Below are 21,302 nucleotides of genomic sequence, written 5' to 3'. Positions count from 1 at the left end.
GCTGATGATGCTCCATCCAAGATAACTTGCTGCGTTCTTCCTGCCAAGAAAACCTCCATTCAGCCACAGATTTCTCTTGATACTTCATATGATTGAACTTTTGATAATAAATGTAGATATGGTACAAGGTCAAATGCTTTTCAGAAATCAATAAATACAGCATCCAGATTGCCTTGATCCAAAGCTTTCAGTGTGTCATGTTGGAAAAGTGGGAGTTGGGTTGATCAGTGATTATGGAATCCATGATGACTGGTAGGGAGCAGGTCACTCTGTTAGGGATATCTTACTATGTTTGACCTGACAATACATTATAAGATTCTACAACAAATCAACATCAAGGGTACTGGATGGTAGTTTTGTGTTTTTTGTAGATCACTTGTACCGTCCTTCTTATAAACAGGTGTGATCTTTTTGCTTGAGGGATCTATCACAGATTACAGTTAAAGGAGGGGCTTACTCAGCAGAAAATTCAGCATAGAATCTGACTGGGATTCCATCGGTCTCTGGAGCTTTATTCATTTTTAGTGACTTCACTTGTTTCTCAAAATGACTGACACTAATAGTTATTTCACCCATCTTTTCATTGGTACGAGGATTAAAATGGGGGCCATATCTCCTGGATTTTCTTTTGTAAAGGAACAATTGAAAATGTTGTAAAGGATTTAATTTTTGCTTTGCTACCCTCACAGTCCCTCTACCTTACATTTCTGAACATTTAAAGCAAATTGCCAGTCTTTGCACCACTTTGAAATCTTATTAGCATCTGACTGAATATTTATGCAGCTTGTTGCAAATGGCATTCATTATAGATAATTAGATCATCTGCAAAAAGTGCCTTATAAATTTTTCATGTGATCCCCCAATCACATGAAAATTTTATGAGGCACGTGAGGAGACTGAAGCCTGTGACATAGTTCAAATAATATCAAGGGTTGTTGGAACATGTACAACAGAACTTTATGCAGTGCTGTAGACGTAGCACCCTGTGCAAGTATTTTTCTTATTTGATTTTACTGGCATTTGGTGTACGTAGCATCCAAGCAGCAATACATCTGATAATTACAATAAATTTACGTTGGTACTTACAGAACACAGAGAGTGACGAACTGACACTATACTGGCAGAACATCAAAGTTGATAGGAGAACAAGGCATGAACACTGAAAATTAATGTTAATATGTAGTCCATGGAGCTTCAATTTGAATCATCATCATCATCATTTAAGACTGATTATGCCTTTCAACGTTCGGTCTGGAGCATAGCCCCCTTATGAAATTCCTCCATGATCCCCTATTCAGTGCTAATATTGGTGCCTCTTCTGATGTTAAACCTATTACTTCAAAATAATTCTTAACCGAATCCAGGTACCTTCTCCTTGGTCTGCCCCGACTCCTCCTACCCTCTACTGCTGAACCCATGAGTCTCTTGGGTAACCTTGCTTCTCCCATGCATGTAACATGACCCCACCATCTAAGCCTGTTCGCCCTGACTGCTACATCTATAGAGTTCATTACCAGTTTTTCTTTGATTTCCTCATTGTGGACACCCTCCTGCCATGGTTCCCATCTACTAGTACCTGCAATCATCCTAGCTACTTTCATATCCATAACCTCAACCTTGTTGATAAGGTAACCTGAATCCACCCAGCTTTCGCTCACATACAACAAAGTTGGTCGAAAGATTGAATGGTGCACAGATAACTTAGTCTTGGTACTGACTTCCTTCTTGCAGAAGAGAGTAGATCGTAGCTGAGCGCTCACTGCATTAGCTTTGCTACACCTCGCTTCCAGTTCTTTCACTATGTTGCCTTCCTGTGAGAATATGCATCTTAAGTACTTGAAACTGTCCACCTGTTCTAACTTTGTTCCTCCTATTTGGCACTCAATCCATTTATATTTCTTTCCCAGTGACATTACTTTCGTTTTGGAGATGCTAATCTTCATACCATAGTCCTTACATTTCTGATATAGCTCTGAAATATTACTTTGCAAACTTTCAATCGAATCTGCCATCACAACTAAGTCATCCGCATATGCAAGACTGCTTATTTTGTGTTCACATATCTTAATCTCACCCACCCAGTCTATTGTTTTCAACATATGATTCATAAATAATATGAACAACAGTGGAGACAGGTTGCAGCCTTGTCTTACCCCTGACACTACTCTAAACCATGAACTCAATTTACCGTCAACTCTAACTGCTGCCTGACTATCCATGTAAAGACCTTTAATTGCTTGCAAAAGTTTGCCTCCTATTCCATAATCACATAGAACAGGCAATAACTTCCTCCTAGGAATGCAGTCATATGCCTTTTCTAGATCTATAAAACATAGATGCAATTCCTTGTTCCACTCGTAACACTTCTCCATTATTTGCCGTAAGCTAAAGATCTGGTCCTGACAACCTCTAAGAGGCCTAAGCCCACACTCATTTTCATCCAACTGGTTCTCAACTAATACTCGCACTTTTCTTTCAACAATACCTGAGAAGATTTTACCCACAACACTGATTAAAGAGATACCTCTGTAGTTGTTACAATCTTTTCTGTTTCCATGTTTAAAGATTGGTGTGATTACCGCTTTTGTCCAGTCTGATGGAACCTGTCCTGACTCCCAAGCCATTTCAATTATCCTGTGTAGCCATTTAAGACCTGACATTCCACTGTATTTGATGAGTTCTGACTTAATTTCATCCATCCCAGCTGCTTTATTGCACTGCAATCTATTGACCATTTTCTCCACTTCCTCAAATGTGATCCTATTTCCATCATCATTCCTATCCCATTCTACCTCGAAATCTGAAACATTACTGATCGTATTTTCACCTACATTGAGCAACTCTTCAAAATATTCTCTCCATCTGCCCCAGGCATCCACAGGATTCACCAGCAGTTTTCCTGACCTGTCCAAAATACTTGTCATTTCCTTCTTAGCTCCCTTTTGAAGATTGCTAATTACACTCCAGAATGGTTTTCCAGCAGCTTGACCCATAGTCTCCAACCTGTTTCCAAAGTCTTCCCAAGATTTCTTCTTGGATGCTGCAATTATCTGTTTGGCTTTGTTTCTTTCTTCAACATAACTCTCTCTGTCTACCTGAGTTCTAGTATGTAGCCATTTTTGATAGGCCTTCTTTTTACTTTTACAGGCTGCCTTGACTGTGTCATCCCACCAAGCTGTTTGCTTCATCCTACTTTTACACACTACTGTTCCAAGACATTCTTCAGCCACTTCTAGTACTGTGTCCCTGTACCTTGTCCATTCCTTTTCCAATGACTGTAATTGACTACATTCAACTAACTGGTACCTTTCTGAGATCACTGTTATGTACCTGTGCCTGATTTCCTTATCCTGAAGTTTCTCCACTCTTATCCTCCTACATATGGACCTGACCTCCTGCACTTTTGGCCTCACAATCCCAATTTCACTGCAGATTAAATAATGATCAGTGTCATCAAAGAATCCCCTGAATACACGTGTGTCCCTAACAGCCTTCCTGAATTCCTGACCTGTTATTATATAATCAATGACAGATCTGGTTCTCCTGCCTTCCCAAGTATACCGGTGAATGTTCTTATGTTTACAAAAGGAGTTTGTGATTACTAAGCCCATACTGGCACAGAAATCCAAGAGTTGTTTCCCGTTCCTGTTGGCCTCCATATCCTCTCCAAATTTACCCATAACCTTTTCATACCCTTCTGTTCGATTTCCAATCCTGGCGTTAAAATCACCCATGAGCAGAACACTGTCCTTGTCCTTTATTCTAACAACTAAATCATTGATTGCCTCATAAAAACTATCCATCTTATCTTGATCTGTCCCTTCACAATGCGAATATACTGACACAATCCTAATTTTCTTGCTAGACACTGTCAAATCTATCCACATCAGTCGTTCGTTTACATACCTTATTGCAACTACGCTGGGCTCCATTTCTTTCCTGATGTAAAGCCCTACACCCCATTATGTTATTCCTGCTTTGACTCCTGACAGGTAGACCTTGTATTCTCCCACTTCCTCTTCTTTCTCACCCCTTACCCGAATGTCACTAACAGCTAAAACGTCCAGTCCCATCTTACTTGCAGCCTCTGCCAGCTCTACCTTCTTCCCATTGATATTAATAGCTCCCCATCTCATTACTATTTGTTTGCCAAGTCGTATCTTAGGAGTCCCTGGTTTGTCAGTTAGAGGTGGGACTCCGTCACCTCCAAAGGTCCGAGGCATTTTGCTCTGATTGTTGCCAGCATCATATTTAAAGTACCAGGGAAGCAGGTTGCTAGCCTTACTTGCCCCGAGTCCCATTGGGTTTTACCCCTAACGGCTGAGGGACTAACCGGTGGATTTGGTAGTCTTTGCTGCATGAGCACAAAGGTGACCACGACTCAGAATATGTCCAAGATGCCCAGCCTTATTCGAAGTAACTGGCATCCCGACTGTCGGGACCACTTACTTGGCCACTCATATGTTGCACGTGGTTCATGAACTAGGACTTGACTACAGGAACCCACACCAAGGGGTATATATTCAATTTGAATATGAAAAGAAAATTAAATTGTACCAATTCTTCAGTACATATTCAATTTATGTGATTTCCAAGTTAATTTCTGATGACCTTATCACATTTGATGATGTCCCATTAGTCAACTTGCTTGCTGGTATTAATATTAGAAGTTCATCCATTTTATTCAAGAGTCCTGTTATATCTTGATGGTTAGATGTGCTTTTCTGTACTTATTGTTCTATGCAAGATGTAATCTGCTGTTCATTGCAAGAATTTTCCAGGTCTGCATACTTCAACTGATCCAAAGCCTTTCATATTGCTCAGAAGGAACTTTATATAAGACTAGTGTTGCAAAGAATTTATGGATGTCTGATACATTTACTGTTGAATTATTGAGGCTTATGTCCAAACTAAGTACTACCTGCGCTCCCAATATGAACTACTTCTAAAACATTTTTTCTCCCTAGAGCATAAATCATAGACTACCTTGCTGACATCTCCAGATAATTACTTTTTATTTGTTACGGTAACAGGCCTATTCTGAAATTCACACACCATGATTACTACTACCCAGCGAAGCAATTTTGATTTTCTTAACCATTTCCTTCCTAGTGTTTCCTTGCACTGCTGCTCATATTTGTCATAATTTTGTAGCAATAGTTGTGATAACACACCATAAGAACTGCATCATTGTTATAAATGCAGTATTTTACATAAAATTGATACTGGCATTATTTATACTGATATCCATTTTATTTATTTATTCTCATTAAAGTTGTAGCAGTTTATCCTCTCATTCAATGCAGTAATGAATTTGATTTATTTCTTGAGTTTAATCTACTTATTTAAGAAAAGACAGTGTTTTGTGGTTTCTACGTGGTGTTGATTTGCTTAAATAGCTTGTAAATCAAAATGATTTGGCAGAACATAGAATTTCTTGAGTTTAAAAGTGTTGTCCTTTGTGCTATGGCATTTTTATTAGTGAAAATTATTCTTGGAAAATAATATGAAGGTGATTTGTAGGTGACTAATTGTAATTAGTCAACAACATGCAATAAGGTTTTCAGATAGATGATATCTGTTGCAAAAAATATGGTAATGTAGATACGATTGCTACACAATTGGGGACATAATCTTACTAAACGTCTTAGGTAAGTTCTATATGACCAGTAATTTTGCAATCAGTGAAGTGACACAGAAATTAATAACTTCTGTTAAGTAATAATATATACAAAAATTTAAATTTAGTCTGTTCATTATTGTAAAGTGAATCTAAAATCATATTTCTAGAATCAACACTCAATTTCAAATTTCTTTTTGAAATATTTTGTACATTTCTTCTGTACTCACATGAAACAGGGACTTTCATCTTTACCATTACGATTTTCACCAAGAAAAGATAGTAATAAAGCGATATTTTTGAGTTTTTATTATTATTTATTGCCACAAAAGTAAAATATAAAAGCTATCAAAAATCTATTAAAGTCACAGTGTCAACTGTATTAAAATCTTTGGCTACATCATTAAGTGCACATTTAGTTAAAGTACAACCATTAGATGAACAAGAATAAATTACAATTAAAATTAGCAACTTCTGTTCAAAATGAAAACCAATAATTTTAACTCTACAATTTTTCAGATAATGTATTATGCATAACACTTTACCAGTGGTGAGTTTTGCAACATTATGAATATACATGAAACTCCTTAGTGTAAAGCTAACACAAACATCAAAGACACAATTGTGAATGGTATTACTGAGGAAACAAAAGCTCTTAGTTATAAACAGCAGAAAAATCAGTAGCTGCCATGAAACTGTTAAAGGTAAGTTTCAATATTTCAGCATCAGAAGGTTTTTCACCATAAACAAAATGAAAAATATTATAAAAGGAGAAAAATGTGAAGATGTAGAAGAGGAAGAGCAGCTTTCATAATCAAACAAATGTGGGATATCCAGACATATTAAATTAAAATTTAACAATGAAACTATACTATCTGGAGAGACAGCCAGACTGAAAGATAAGAAGCAAAAGTAAGAGACAAAGAGGCACTGTATGGCCTTCCAGGTACTGGTGACACTGTAATAATACCTGCTTGTAGTTCTTACATGCAAACAGCTCACTTAGAATGTTGCTGTGAACATTGTCTGTAGTTAAGTTTCTGCCTCAACACACATCATGTACTTGAAGCAAAGAAATATTTTGCAGTATTTGGAATACTTTTTTTTTACTATTACATTAGACAGCTTTCACATTGCACACTTAAACACAAAAACTGATATCAAGCTGTTATAAAACAATCTCAAAATTATCCTTCTCTGTGAGATCTATCACAATAAGACACTGAATCAATTAAAAACTAAGGTTAAAAAAGACCACTTCACAAGCTCCTCCATAAATACAAGTTGTCTAGAAACTATGGAGAATTTAGAGTGATAAAATTTCACAACCATTGTTTAAATATAACAGTTAAAAGCTAGAATCCTAAAATACACTCGTGTCCATAAATAAAGGGTTCTTTGAGTTCCATTAAAAAATATTTCATCATGATGGACTAAACTGTGCCTGGATAGTAGGGAGGAAATCATGTGATGTATCATGTGACTCTGTATCACTTAGGTATAGTGATTCTAATTCCATGTTTTGTGTGTCTAACACACTGCATTTAAGATGTAATGTTAGGAGGATGACATAGTGAGCACCTCTGGATGCCACTATGTACTGGTGTTGCATTATTAGAAGATAAGTCTCCAGCTGCCTTAAGCCCCATGTGTCCAGCTGTGGAGAGGATACCAGAAGATAGGTGTGTAGATGATGTGACACAGCCTACTGCCAGAATTGTTATCTTTACTTATGCACCCACAGACATCAAACCGGCACAGCAATAGCTCTGACTTGAGACATCACTGCATCCTCTGGGTCATCATATCATCATTATTAGTTATCACTGCCGTAATCTCCATAAGAATAACACAGACCGGAAGTGAATTCTTCTGCAACATGGATCAAGTAAATATACGGGACGCGCAACAATGGTGCAACAATGCTGCTACTAGGACGCGTGTTGCGCGGCAGCCTCGCTCTGCGGCTAAGTCCCGCTCAAGGTCACCCGTATATTTACTTGATCCGTGTTGCAGAAGAATTCACTTCCGGTCTGTGTTATTCTTATGGAGATTACGGCATTGATAACTAATAATTGCTTAAAAATAATTTATTTAAACAGTGTACGTACTGTTTGGGTGGACTACTGAGTTTAGGAGAGGGGACGGTGGGTGAGTATTGTGTCTTACGCGTTTTACTGCACTTGACCTTGAATTCGGACTTAGTTTCTGGCCGCTGCAACACAATACTAGCAACTCATCAGCTGTGTTCCCCACATGGCTCAATGAGTACAGTGCCATGCCCACTTAGCAAGTGTTGGCAGTCACCTATCCATGCGACTGCTATGTTTAAGCCCAGAGAGTGACTTTTCCTATGTGTTTACCCTTGGTAAGTGTTAAAACCCTGCCATAACTGTGAAAAGGGGCCAGTATGGCGTTTTCAGCATCCTGGATTGGGAGAGCATCATATCAGGAACACTTATACCACTACATGTGTTTCACAGGGCAAATGTGATGGCTGCAGCTTATAGATGTGATGCCCTGCAATTCTTTATGTTCCCTTTTTATCGTACATTTAACCCTGACGTACATTAGAAAGACTATTATGCCTTACTACACAAGATTGGCCTAGAAGACAAGTACTACCTGTATTGTGAGGGCATTATGAATCTAGAGTGACAGTACACTCTTCAGAGTTAATTGGAACATGCATAGGGTTCTCTAAGCCGCCAAATAACTACAATCCTCATGCCACCAACACATTACCAATGCTGACTTACACTGGGTGCCAATCAAGCAGTTAGAGGAATTATCTACTGGATACACTAATCCACATTATACAGAACCATTTGCATCCTGTACTGCCATGCAAGGGTATCATACCTAGTACTGACTTTCTCCGTGTCACTGGCAGGTGGATGTGACACAGAGTAAGAGCTCCCCACAGTCCCTGGTCAGTTTTCAAGTACATCTTGTATTTATAACATTATATCACATGTTACAACATTTACAGGTCAGATTTATGTGCATTTATCATCATCATGCCTCCCGTTTTGAGAATCTCGTAGATTCCTTCACTTATGAACTTAGGTGTACATAGTCTGTTATGAAAACTCAGTCTTATATCAAATAGGTGCATTAGTTACTCATATAGTTTCTGCTACATGCTGCTCTGACTTGAATTTGCCAGTATTTCAAAAGGAATGTTTCTAACACCAAATAGAAGGTAAACCCACAGATTAAATAAAACATTTTAATTTGTCTTTCACCATAGACCACTTTTTCTAAAGGTTTGCAGTGATTAATCCTCAAAATACCTGTCCAGCTTTAAATTTATCTAGTTTTATACCTTACAACAGATGTTCTGCATCTCAGTTATCTTGACTAACTCATTTGAGATAGCCGTCTTTACTTCATTTTCTCTTCCCTTTGTATTTACACTGTCATACTTCCATCTCCTAGAAGTTTCTCCTAGATTCTCCTAGCTATTCCCACCACCCTTGACTATCCATCCCCTGACTCCATATTGACAAATTCTTGTTTCTCACTGCAGAATAATACTTTTACCACTAACAAAGCTGGATTTCCTTGTTACTGATCTTCACTGAAGTAAATTTGCAAACACAATTGAAGAGGCTCAGTTGTTGTAATGGTACTTTATTGTTGTGTATTCACTTGCTGTATAACTATGCAAACACACATCTTCAACACACTCAATACCCTCCTAATGCACATGATCATTCTCTTTTCCATAATTGTTTTTATACTGCACTCACTTGGTTTCCACATTTATTCTTACTGATTCATTCCAATTTTTTTCCTCTTATCTGTCTGTTATGGTTGTTGTATTTAATTCTTAGATATTTATAGTCCCATTCATTTAATTTTTTCCCTATTTCTTCCTATGGACTGCATCTCATCAGTTTTAGGCTTAGCCAGAACCTTCTGGTGAACTAGATGACCTTCCCTCGCAAACATATACACAAAAGTACCTGCACTTCCTCAGCTGGTAATGCCATCTATCAGATCATATGCATAAAGATGAGATGAACGAAAAGTATATGACAAGTATTAGATCCTACAGACAGGCTGATACAGACACAGACCATTATCTAGTACTCGACAAACTACAACTTCAGTTGTGTTGTAAAAGGAGGAGGAACAACAGGGTCAAGAGACAATTTGAAGTTGAGAAGCTTAAGGATCCAGAGTTGTATCACCAGCATAATATCAGAGTTCATAACAAATCTGAAGTAATGAAAGAAGTGTTAATGATCAATGGGAAGATTTAAACAGGCTGCAGAAATATGAAAGTGTGAGAAGACCTTCAACTGAGACGGCGGATATAATCTAATTGGTGCATGGAAGCAAGCTCTTGATGCAGAGAAGAGCCAGAGATATTCTTTGCTATGTTTATGCTATGATGGGAGTGGTGGTGCTGCCAGAACCGATGCTGACACCATCTGTGACGGCATGACACAACTACCAAAAAATCAGAAGCTGTCTTTGGGATGTATAATGCCACCACACCATCAGTTTTGCAATCAGTTACTCCTGATGAAAACAATGTTGTAAATATCATAAGCTTGAGGTTTTACCCTGAACTGACATGGCAAGATGTTCGAGAATGTTTTATATAGGTGGAGGCAAGTTGTTGAATGCTGAAGATCCTGAAAATGTCTTCCATGAAGGAAGAATTGCAGAGGGTGTACAGAAAGAATAATCTCAAGTAATTCAACAGGACATATGCAGAGCAGTTAAGAAACTGAATAATAATGAGGCACCAGGATAATTGCAGAGATGTCAAAGATGGAAGGTGGAACACTTCAGAAAGAGCGATATATTTTTGTAAGTGAAGTATAGAGAAAGGACGTGATCCTGAAAGAGTGGAAATCAGCTACTATCATCCCACTGCACAAAAAGAACAGTAAAAGGAATTACTGAGGTATTTCTTATCTAAGCACACCACACAAAGTTTTATCACTAATAATTCTTGAAAAGCTGAAGCCTTTCACTGAAGACATTGTTGGAGAGTACCAGGCAGGTTTTCAGGAAGGAAGATCAACTGTGGATGAAATTTTGACAATGAGGTAAGTCTGGGAGAAGTGCTGAGAATTCAACCATCAATTCCTGATTACATTTGTGGATTTCTCAAAGTCTTATAATAGTATAAACACATTAAGCATGTACAACATCCTGAGGGAGCTTGCCATGCCAAGGATATTAATTAACGTTTGAAGGTGTAGACAGCAGAGACAGAAGCTAAGGTGAGATACCACAGCAAGTTATCCAAGCAATTCAGCATCAGAACAGGTGTGAGACAAGGTGACGCCATTTCCCTATTGTTTTTCAATTTGGTCCGGCGAATGTAATTCTGGAAATGAAAGAAGAAGACAAAGGGGTGAAGCTAAACTGAAGAATGCAGTTATTGGGATATACAGTTGACATGGCAGCCACAACGGAGTCAGAGAGAGAATGGCAGAAACCATAGAGAACTTAGCAAAGAATGCCAATAAGACTGGACATGTTTAAGAGAAGGCTCAAATGATAAAAGTATCCATAGAAACCTCTAATAATGCCTAGTTATGTGTTGGAATATGAAACACAGTGAGAGTTGAAACTTTTAAGTAGCTTGGCACATGGTTCAGCAGGCATAATGACCTGAAACAGAAATTAATCAATGTACTGTCAAAGCACCTAAAATTTATTTCAGTCTGAAACACCTAATGTCATCAAAAAATCTGTTAGTTAAGACCAAACTTAAAGTGTATAATGCAGTGATAGTACTGGCAGCATTATGAGGGACAGAAACATTAAGCACCACAAAAAATGAAAAGAACCTGTTGATCTTTGAAAGGAAAATCATGAGAAAGATTTTTGGATCATCCTGCGAAGACAAAACTTGTGGACATCAAAAAGACCAGGAACTGCATGACCTGAAGAAACAACTAAACATCATTCACAAAATGAAAGAGCAGAGAATAAGCCTGGCAGGGCACATTGGTTGGGGGCCAGACAGGTGTCAGGCCAAAGTTGTGCATTTGGGAATAATTGAAAGAGCTCACCCTACTGGAAGAGCAAGGAAGTGAACTGAAGAAGAACCTTCAGCTACTGGGTGCCCATGAGAACTGGGCCCACAGTGCACAAGATCATCATCTTGTAACATTTGCATTAAAGCACCGCTTCTGGGACAGGGAGTTGTGCCGGCCCGGGATCGAATATGCATGACAGATTAATAATGAGGACTGGTGTGCCAGCCAGTCCAGATGTGGTTTTTAGGCAGTTTCCCACATCCCATTAGGCAAATACTGGGCTTCTACCCAAGTCCCACCTCAGTTAGACAATTCACAAACATTCAGAAACTTTTACTCACTTCCACACTACTTGAAGGCAGTCGGGGTTACACATACCTGTAAGAGTGTGTAAGAGTGGTGACAGGAAAGGCATCCTGCCACTCATTAAATTAGTCATGCCAAATCCATAAGTAATTATGCCAACCCTATGTTGATGTGGGAAAAGATGCAAAAGAAAGAAGTTTTTTTTAAAGAAATTGTGCTTTACTTCCTCCATCCCTCTCACCTCCACAAAACTAATGAGCTAATGAGCTGCCTTTCCTTTTAAAAAAAGGACAAAGTTCAAGGTCAGGTCAGCATGTGAAACAGACTTACTCTTACCTCCTCTATGTCATTTTAAATGATACAGTTAGCTTTTAGCACATACACCATGTTCACAATGCAAATCTTAATTTTTTGCTGCCAATTTAAATCTGTCAATATTACAAAATACTAATATTGCCATTGAGCAATAGGAAATAGTTCTTAGATAAATGTGTATGATAAATGCAGAAATTACACACATATAACAATGTAGATCACTCTGAATATCGTCCTGTTGCAATTTCTCTTTTTACAAAATGAACACAATGTTAAAGCAACTCTTAGAGAACAAGTAGCTATTAGATACATTATAGCACAACCCAATAACAAAATAGTTGGTGTTCTTAATAATAAAAAATACTAACAGTTTTATCTGGTAAGTATTGCACAAACAAGAATCTCATGTAGACAGAAAATCATCTGAGGTATTAATAATTTGCTATCAACACATAAATAGCAAATAGATGGTGAAGATTGTGGTTATAATTTTTGATGGCCATTGGTAATTGCCTGTATTATGTTTCGGTACCGTTTCAGCATTGGATCATATATCTGAAATCAAAATATCATTTGTTATATGATGGGTAATTAAAAATCTATTTTGTTAAAAATACAGCTTAATCATAAAAAATTATGCACATAAACAAGCAGTAACAAATAACTGGCAGAAGTTGTTTCAGTTTTAGTAGATAAGAAATGAAATAAATGTTGAATTGTCAACACATATTCCAAACATTCAGTAAAACTACACTGAACAAAACCAGAGTTGTATATTATGAAAATTTCCAAATTTATGCTAGTTTAAGAACAATGATGAAAATTATTTTATAGTAATGAAGTGAAAAGTTATAATCATGAGGGAAACAAATCCTGCTGCAATTGACAAGCAGTTATTGTAAGGGTGGACATGGAACAGACATCTACAAACTTCACAATGAAACAATGGGAGCTGGACCAGGGACCACATCATTTATGGTATATCATTAACTGCAACAGCAAATGTCAAATGGTAAAGAAGACACAAGCCCAAAGGTTGTGTTAAACTCTAAGCTTTCTTCTTTTATAAGAGAAGGACAATATTTTGTACTGTTCAAATAATCTGTCTCAATGCATGGTATTTATTTGGCTTGAAAACAGATGGCAGCAGGCCTGGTATCGACTTCAATTAATTATACCATGTTTTGAAGTATATGACATGTATTTGCAGCTGCAAATAGGGATAACCTTCAACTGTATAATGGAATGACAACAATGAAGATTTGTGCCAGCTGGGATTTATGCTGTGAGCCAAAACAGTTAAGATGAGAGATCGTTTAAAATGGGAAATCTGGCTATGAGTCCTGGACTAGAACATATTTTCATTGTTGTCATTCCATTATACAGCAGAAAGTTGTCAGTAATTGCAGCTGTAAATACAGTTCATGTATTTTATTATGGTTATAGTCACTGCAATGCCTGTTCTTTCAAACAAGCATGCATATTGAAGGAAACTTGCACCATACTACTTACCAACACAGGCACTGCAATATCACATTTGGAGGTATAAGGACAGTCATTTTTTCAAACCATTCTAATTTACAGAACTATTAAATACTTCACAACATCTTACAAAATTCAAATGATCATGTAATCTGACAAAATAAGAAAATATGAACAGTCTGAGATTCTTATAAATTACATAAATTGTAAGTATAAAATAATAATACTTACAGAAGCAGCATCACGATGAGGCTGACAAACCAGATGAGGGTGGCCTAAATGTGAAACCATTTCTTTGAAGGAACTTCCAGAGGCATGAACTATAGCATGCTTGGCTTGATATGCAGCCCCCAAGACTGCAGAGTTCACTATATCCTACATTATACAGAATTATTTGAGCAAAATTGTATATCACGGTGTTCCAGTGAAAATAACTATGACATGGATAAGCAAACTGTGAATTAGCTTCAGTTTAATCAAGTATTCATTCTAAATAAAATACAACTTCAACACATATCTGCAGCAATATCATAAACTGAAACAGATACATCAGTCTTCTGTAAATGAGAAAATTAATGATATAATATGGGATTACTGGACAAATTCCATACAGGAGGTTCAGTTATCTTTCTTTCCTTGGTGATATGACAGTTATATCTAGAAATACGGAGGTTAGTGTAGAACAGTTGAATCTGTTAAAATCTGGAAACCAGGATTAATTACCATTAGAAATACAAGTATATTGTAATAGCACAGGCCAAAGCCAGCATCCAGTGCTGCATATAGGGCACCAGGTCATGGTAGATGATCTGTCAACAATAGCAACCATATTCTGTGTGCTTGCTTCCACACTGACTTCATTCTGCACGATGACACCTGAGCTTAGGAAACTGGGCCCCTTTCAGCAAATTTTTGCTTGATCTAGAAATGTGACAGAGGTCAGCTACTGACAGCATGATCAACTCCAAACAGCTGTATTTAAACCACGAGCCCAGCCGAGTAGGTTATTGGCACAGCAGGGTCATATTACATCATCTGCTAAGTGTCAGTTGCCACCACAAGATTGACAATGCTCTACAGACACAGTCATAATTGGTGTAACTGTACTGGATGATGCTGCCAATACTACACCAACACCTCTATGAGACCATCTGTCGAGAAACTTGCTGCAGCTTCATGGCCCAAGCCACAAACGGACAACCAACTGGCTCCATTTGCTGGGGGCTCCCTGCCACCAGCTGCTGCTCTCCAGGCAAAGGTCCAGAGTTTACCTCTGTGTGTTGCCATCATCTGCCATAGCACTAGAAGATGCCACTGGCTGCTTCTTGCCACTGGCAGATCCATGTTATGTGTTCCACTCAGCTGCCTCTGTGTCAGCATCCACCAAGTCAGCATTCCCTGAGTAAACAGCTTTCCTTCCAATAGTTTGTGTACATCACCAGGCCATACAGTACGCATACGCAGGGACTACATGGGATGATGCCAGCTTGTGGTCCATATAAGACACACTCATGTAATTGTTCAAGTCTACGGTATTGTTATCTTCACACTCATGTGCGTCTGCAGCCTGTCTCTCTCAGCTTCCTACGAAGCTACACTCTGGAGTCATTCCTACCTCCCTTGCCAAAATACAAACCCATGACACTCCAGGTGGAAGTTGAATTCCTCCTGACAAATGGCTCCCACCACCCAGTAGCAGCCATTGCACGAACTCGCCCACTTCATTGCATGAACTCGCCCACTTCATTGTGAAGTCAGATGTGGGATGACTTGAAGACTGATTGAGTGACAGAGAAGAAGAAGTCCACTTCATTCTGGTGAGAGAAGCTGATGGAGACTGCAATGGTGACTCAACTTGGACAGCACCAATGAAAGTAGCAGCTCAAATTTTGGATTTTCATTCATGGGATCCACATACCTGTCCATCCTCCTGACCTTGAATTTCCACCCTCCTACCACTGCGCCCAGTTTAGATTCAAATTTTAATATTTGGTAAAGGCCCCAGGGTTGAACTATTAACAGATGTTGGTATACACATAGTGCAGTTTGCCAGGACACAGCTCCATGCACTGAACCACAGAATTTAGTTTGCTGGGTATGCCAACAGAAAGGGCATTGCTCCAGGCAATGCAGAGAGGGTGCATGGTTAAGGCGATGAACCTTAGGACAATGTAAACAGTAGGTGAATATAAGCATGGATTGTTATATGCAATGGAGCAGACGTTTATTGGTCTACATGAGTGTATCTGATATGCCTTTGTGAACTAGTGTGAGTACCAGGAATAATTAAGTATTTGCTTGAGTAATGGATTAAAGCAACTTTTAGGCGAGAAATTATGAAGAATGTGTACTGTGGCAATGTGAATACTAGAATCTTGGCATGTTTAAATTAGTAAGAAACAATGAAGCTTTGTATCATGATATGTTGAATAATAGGGAATTTGACTGTTTTTGGAAATCATTTTAACATGGCGTTGTTTTCCTGCTTTCTAGCACTGGCCAAGGCACGCCAGTACCCTATGTACCTGTGGCAACTGAGGTATTCTGTGTGCCTGTATGTGTTGCTTCACATGAACTATTGTCCCACAGCACTGTTATTGCTGGCAGACAAGATGTCAGAAGTCAGTACCCATCTTCTCTGTTCATGTTGGCTGGTTGCTTGGCAATTTCTATTGCCTCTCTAATCTTCCTCCTGAAAGGAAGAGGCTGTTTCGCCAGTACACATGCTTCACCAAAATCAATCTGTTTGCCACACTCCTGCTGTTGTTCAAATTGACACAAGCACTGCTAAAGCAACTAGAATGAATTTTGACAGAGCCAGAAGACTCATCCCACAAGTTCCACAGGCACCAACAAGATATAGTTTATCGAAGGTACATAAAGAGGCCTTTCCATTACGACCAATTGTGAGTACCATTAATTCACCGATGTACAGTCTAGCAAAGGAACTGGCTCCAAAGCTCTGACATTTGGTGGGCCACACAAATTTGTACATTAAGGACTCCACCAACTTTTAAAAGAAAAGTGTATCTCAGCCACAGACCTGATGGTTAGCTTCAACATAAAGTCTTTATTCATGAATGTACTGTTATAAGACACCATGATAATCTTAGAAGAACGCATGGCACCTGATATCTGCGATCTAGTGCACCACTGTTTAATGACCACCTATTTCAGGTGGAAAGCGGACTTTTATGAACAGACAGATGGTGTAGCTATGGGCTCCCCTCTCTTGCCTTTTGCAACAGACATCTTTATGGAAGCATTCGAAGAAACAGCTCTCCAGTCCACACCATTACACCCAGAATGTTGGCTCCAATATGTTGTCAATACTTTCGTTATCTGGGCACATGGAGAGGAAGAGCTATGAAATTTCCCCCAACACCTCAACCAGCAGCACAGCAGAATTCAATTCACTATGGAGATAGAAAAGAATGGGTTGCTGCCTTCCCTCAATGTGGAAGTTTACAGAAAGTCTGATGGTAAACTGGGCCATAGAGTATATAGGAAGCAAACTAGTACTGACGGGTACCTGCATTCCTCCTCACATAATCACCCTATGCAGAAGAAATCCACCCTGCATGCTTTAATCAAGAGGGCTCACAGGATCAGTGATAAGGAACATCTAAAGGATAAACTACAAAACCTCAATTCCATTTTTTGTCCCAAGGGCTGTGGAATGAAAGTAACAGATAAAACTATGGTGTCAAAGAACAAAGGCAATGGAGGAGGGCAAAAGGAAGCACAAATCATCACTGTATTATCATATGTTCATAGTGTCACTGAATGGGTGGGAAAAATTCTCCACCTAGCAGGTATCAAGCTGATTTTCCGAAGCAACAACAGAGTAGAAGATGTTTTTTGCACAACAAAAAGATACATTTGACAAAATACATGCTGCTGGAGTTTATGAAATCAGATGCGATTGTGGATTAGTGTATGTAGGTGAAACAGGGTGACCTATCAGCACACGGATACCTGAACACGAAAAATATATCTGACTAAGGCAGCACACTAAGTTAGCAGTGGCAGAACAGCAGCACGAGTGCGGCAAACAGATCGATTTTTGGTGAAGCACGTGTACTGGCGAAACAGCCTCTTACTTTCAGGAGGAAGATTAGAGAGGCAATAGAAATAGCCAAACGACCATCCAACATGAACAGAAAAGATAGGTACTGACTTCCGACATCTTGGCTGCCAGCAATAATAGCATTACAGGACGACATCTCACAAGAAACAACACATACAGGTGTGCGGGAGGCCACAGCAGCTGCAGGTACATAGGATACTGGCACACCTCAGCCGGTGCTAGAAAGCAGAAAAACAATGCCACATCACAGCTGCCGCCTGGTCTTCCATTTACCAATTTCCACCAATTACAAGCAGTAATGCAAATACCAATCAAAATTTTGGGTTTCTACCAATGAAAAGAAATAATAAAAACACCAATAAAGACTTCTAAAATCCCTCCCATTTATCCTAAAGAGCCTATGAAAATTAGATAACAGCTATGTCTCCAGGTATATAAGAAACAAAGTTTTCTCATTCAGCAGTAAACAAAAACACCCTGTAGAAGGTCTCTTGCAACAGGGACCAAAACGTCTGTAGTTTTATATATATTGACAATGCAGTCACAAACCCAGAAAAATTTTATTGAATGTGACAATGGCCGCAGAAGCCTACATTTACATGTCATTTTATGTTCATACCATGCTTTTTCTTTCATGAATTACAGTATTCCTTCATAAAAATGGAAATGAAATTCAAAGCATTTGAAAGCCCACTAAAATGCTCTATTCGAGTCACATGATGCCTGTGATGTCAGTGGCTAGCTCACTGCTCCTACTATCATAAATATAATTCACAGTGATGTCTTGCTTTGGAATTTACATTTTCGAAAATGGATTACAAATGGTGTGTAGTAGAACACTGTACACATACAGCCATAAAAACTCTTCAAAAATTGTTTTTGAGTGTTTCAGAGAATGAGAAGGTGCATAAAAATTGGTCGCACTGTACCAGCAAAATTTCATTATGTTGATGCCTGAGTTGCCTTAATTAAAAATGTCTTTCACTCTGAAGTTAACAGTAATTTACCTCCAACATAGCTTTTCCACTGTTACAAAGAAGGGTAGCATGTCAAAAAAATTAAATTCTTACTAAAATTATATCTGCTTACAGTATATCTGCTTAACTGGTAGCTCGATTGACATGTTGTGCCTCTATTTGTGCACCTGTCTGTCTTTTTTGTGGGCCTTAGCTGTGTCCACACTGGCATCCCACATACGCACCCCCCACATCTGAAGGATTTCAACATTCAATTACTGCATGGCGTAGCATGCAGCAACATTGAGATTAAGTATCTATTAATGATGTAAACAGCGGTGTGGCACAACCTCCCAACATCTATCCAAGCAATGTGGTATCACATCGCTTGTGGAAAATTCAACACTAACCAGCATTTACAAGTGATTGTTTTAAAGGCCAGTCCTTTATGCTCCACCTGTCACTCAGTGAATAATGACACCCATCGCCTGACCTGCATCAGTGTTCATGAAGTCTGGACATTAGGGCAACAAATGGTAACCTGTTTACTCCTCGCCCCTCCATCCATGGTTGAAACATATGCTTTCATTTCTCATGCAACAGTCTGGGTCAAAGGATAGACGATCACCTAACTTCATGGGGTTGTGGACAAATCGTGCCTCAGTCTTTGGAACTTCCTACAGAATGATGTCCAAGCTACCATGCCTATTTTGCCAATTACCTCTGAGGGGTTTTGCACGATGCCCTGCTCAGTTGGAATGTGCCAGGCATGGTTGGCTCGATTGCTGTCAACGAGCACCACTAACACTTCCCTCATGTTATTTCAAGCCCCTGGCGGGTGCAGCACCTGATACCCCAGTGTCCTTGTTTTCCATTCCTGTCTCCCCTACCTACCACTGGTGTGTCACACGTTGAAAGTTCATGGTTACAATTAAGTATCTCATTCTCTGACTGTCCCATCTTGATGTCTTCTGGTTAGTTGGTAGTGTTCAAGACGCCATGGTGGCCAGGCCTTATGTGGCCGACCCCTGCCTACCCTGCCGCCCCCCCCCCCCCCCCCCCCCCCCACTGCCCTGCCACCGAGCTGGAGGTGACCTCCGCGTACTCGTGCCCCATTATAATATTTTAACTTATTTATAAAACAAATTGATGGTCCTTTCAAATGAAAAGCAAATCACAATTACAAAACTTCACCACAACAATTAGAAACAGAGTTTCAGATATTGGCATTAATTTACACTTACAAACAGTACAACCCTTATGTTTGTGTTACTTGCACATTGTACATGCTTCATATCTCTCCATATACAAAATCTCATTGTCCTAAACCTTGTATGATGATATCTTCACTACTCCCAGTGCTTTCCGAAAAGATAATTGTTTGTAAGGAAAGTAGATGCATTTATCCTCAGTTATCTACTTCTCAGCCTTAGATTAATTTGAAGCTATATGCAATACATCCCACCATCGAAGCAACTGCTGCAATGAGCTTTTGCTAATGCTACTTTCATATTTTGTGTAAAACTTTTAAAAATTAGTAAATTGTGTAGTAAGAATAATTAGGTGATAAGATGACCACCAGGCAACAGTTAGTGAATACTATTTCATTCCCAGATGTAAGTCAGATGATAACATAGATGTAAACAATGGTACAACGCTGACAAAGCAGACCATGGATCAAGTGTCATGATAGTATCAGATGGAGAAGATTTCCTGTCTTAACACTGTACAACGCTGACACAAAGCAGCAAGGCACTGAGGCACCACACAGGTTCAGAATGAGTCTTTGGTTCTGACATGAATTAAACTTTTTCAGGTCCCTTGAGATACAGAGAGGAAGATAGCCAAAAATCTGGCAACAATATCTGTCTAGGCTAGAGATTTGACATTAGGGGGTAATAAGTCAGATATTAAGAAATAATGTTGTATAAAAGGTGTACTATGGGCACTGGAGGATAGGTGAAAAGTGACTGTGCCCCCAGGAACTAGTAAGTTCATTGTATAGTTGAGCTCTCTGAAGCAGGGATGCTTCAATAGTCTCTAGGGGTGAAAGATAACTGTGAGTTAACGTATTAAGGTTTTATGCGAGGGATTTCTTATCAGTCAATGTGTCTGAGAATGTGATTATAGTGATGCTACCACTGACTTCTTTCTTTTTTAAATAGTTTTCCTCATTTGCTGTACCATAGTGATAAGGCAACACAACAGATTAACACAATTGAGTTCACAGAGGTCAAGAAGTATCTGGTTTTTTATTTTAAGTGCTGGACAGTGGATGACATTGTGAGAGTTAAGGCAGTGTCTAACTTAATGGGATATGCAAGAACTTTTAACTAGTTATTAGAGGTGTACTATGTTTATATTATGAGAATGTGTGACATTCAAATTTTCACTTGTGATGTTTTTATCATAAGACCTTGGGTATCAATCCAAATTGACAAAAAGTTAGTAGTGTTAGAGTGCAAATATTACTTGGGATGAATATCAAGGTTATGCTGATGGGTGCCATCCTGATACCTATC

The 21,302-nt window shown here is 38.8% G+C and overlaps 1 protein-coding gene across 2 annotated transcripts in view; it reads right to left on the bottom strand.

Annotated features, from left to right (window-relative positions):
* Window positions 1-10,175: 10,175 nt before the first annotated feature.
* Window positions 10,176-21,302, bottom strand: part of LOC124770366 (xylulose kinase-like) — a 130,118-nt gene continuing 118,991 nt past the window's right edge. For both annotated transcript variants that reach the window (XM_047249198.1, XM_047249199.1), the window contains exons 12-13: window positions 13,966-14,109; window positions 10,176-12,807 (exon numbers count right to left, since the gene is read on the bottom strand). In XM_047249198.1, coding sequence (XP_047105154.1) covers window positions 12,736-12,807; window positions 13,966-14,109 — 216 coding nt within the window. In that variant the 3' untranslated portion in view covers window positions 10,176-12,735. The remainder of the gene's footprint in view (window positions 12,808-13,965; window positions 14,110-21,302) is intronic.

This window comes from Schistocerca piceifrons, unplaced genomic scaffold (genome assembly GCF_021461385.2).
Source record: "Schistocerca piceifrons isolate TAMUIC-IGC-003096 unplaced genomic scaffold, iqSchPice1.1 HiC_scaffold_798, whole genome shotgun sequence".
In the NCBI taxonomy this organism is placed as follows: Eukaryota; Metazoa; Arthropoda; class Insecta; order Orthoptera; family Acrididae; genus Schistocerca; species Schistocerca piceifrons.
This window is presented reverse-complemented; position numbering and strand designations above follow the sequence as displayed.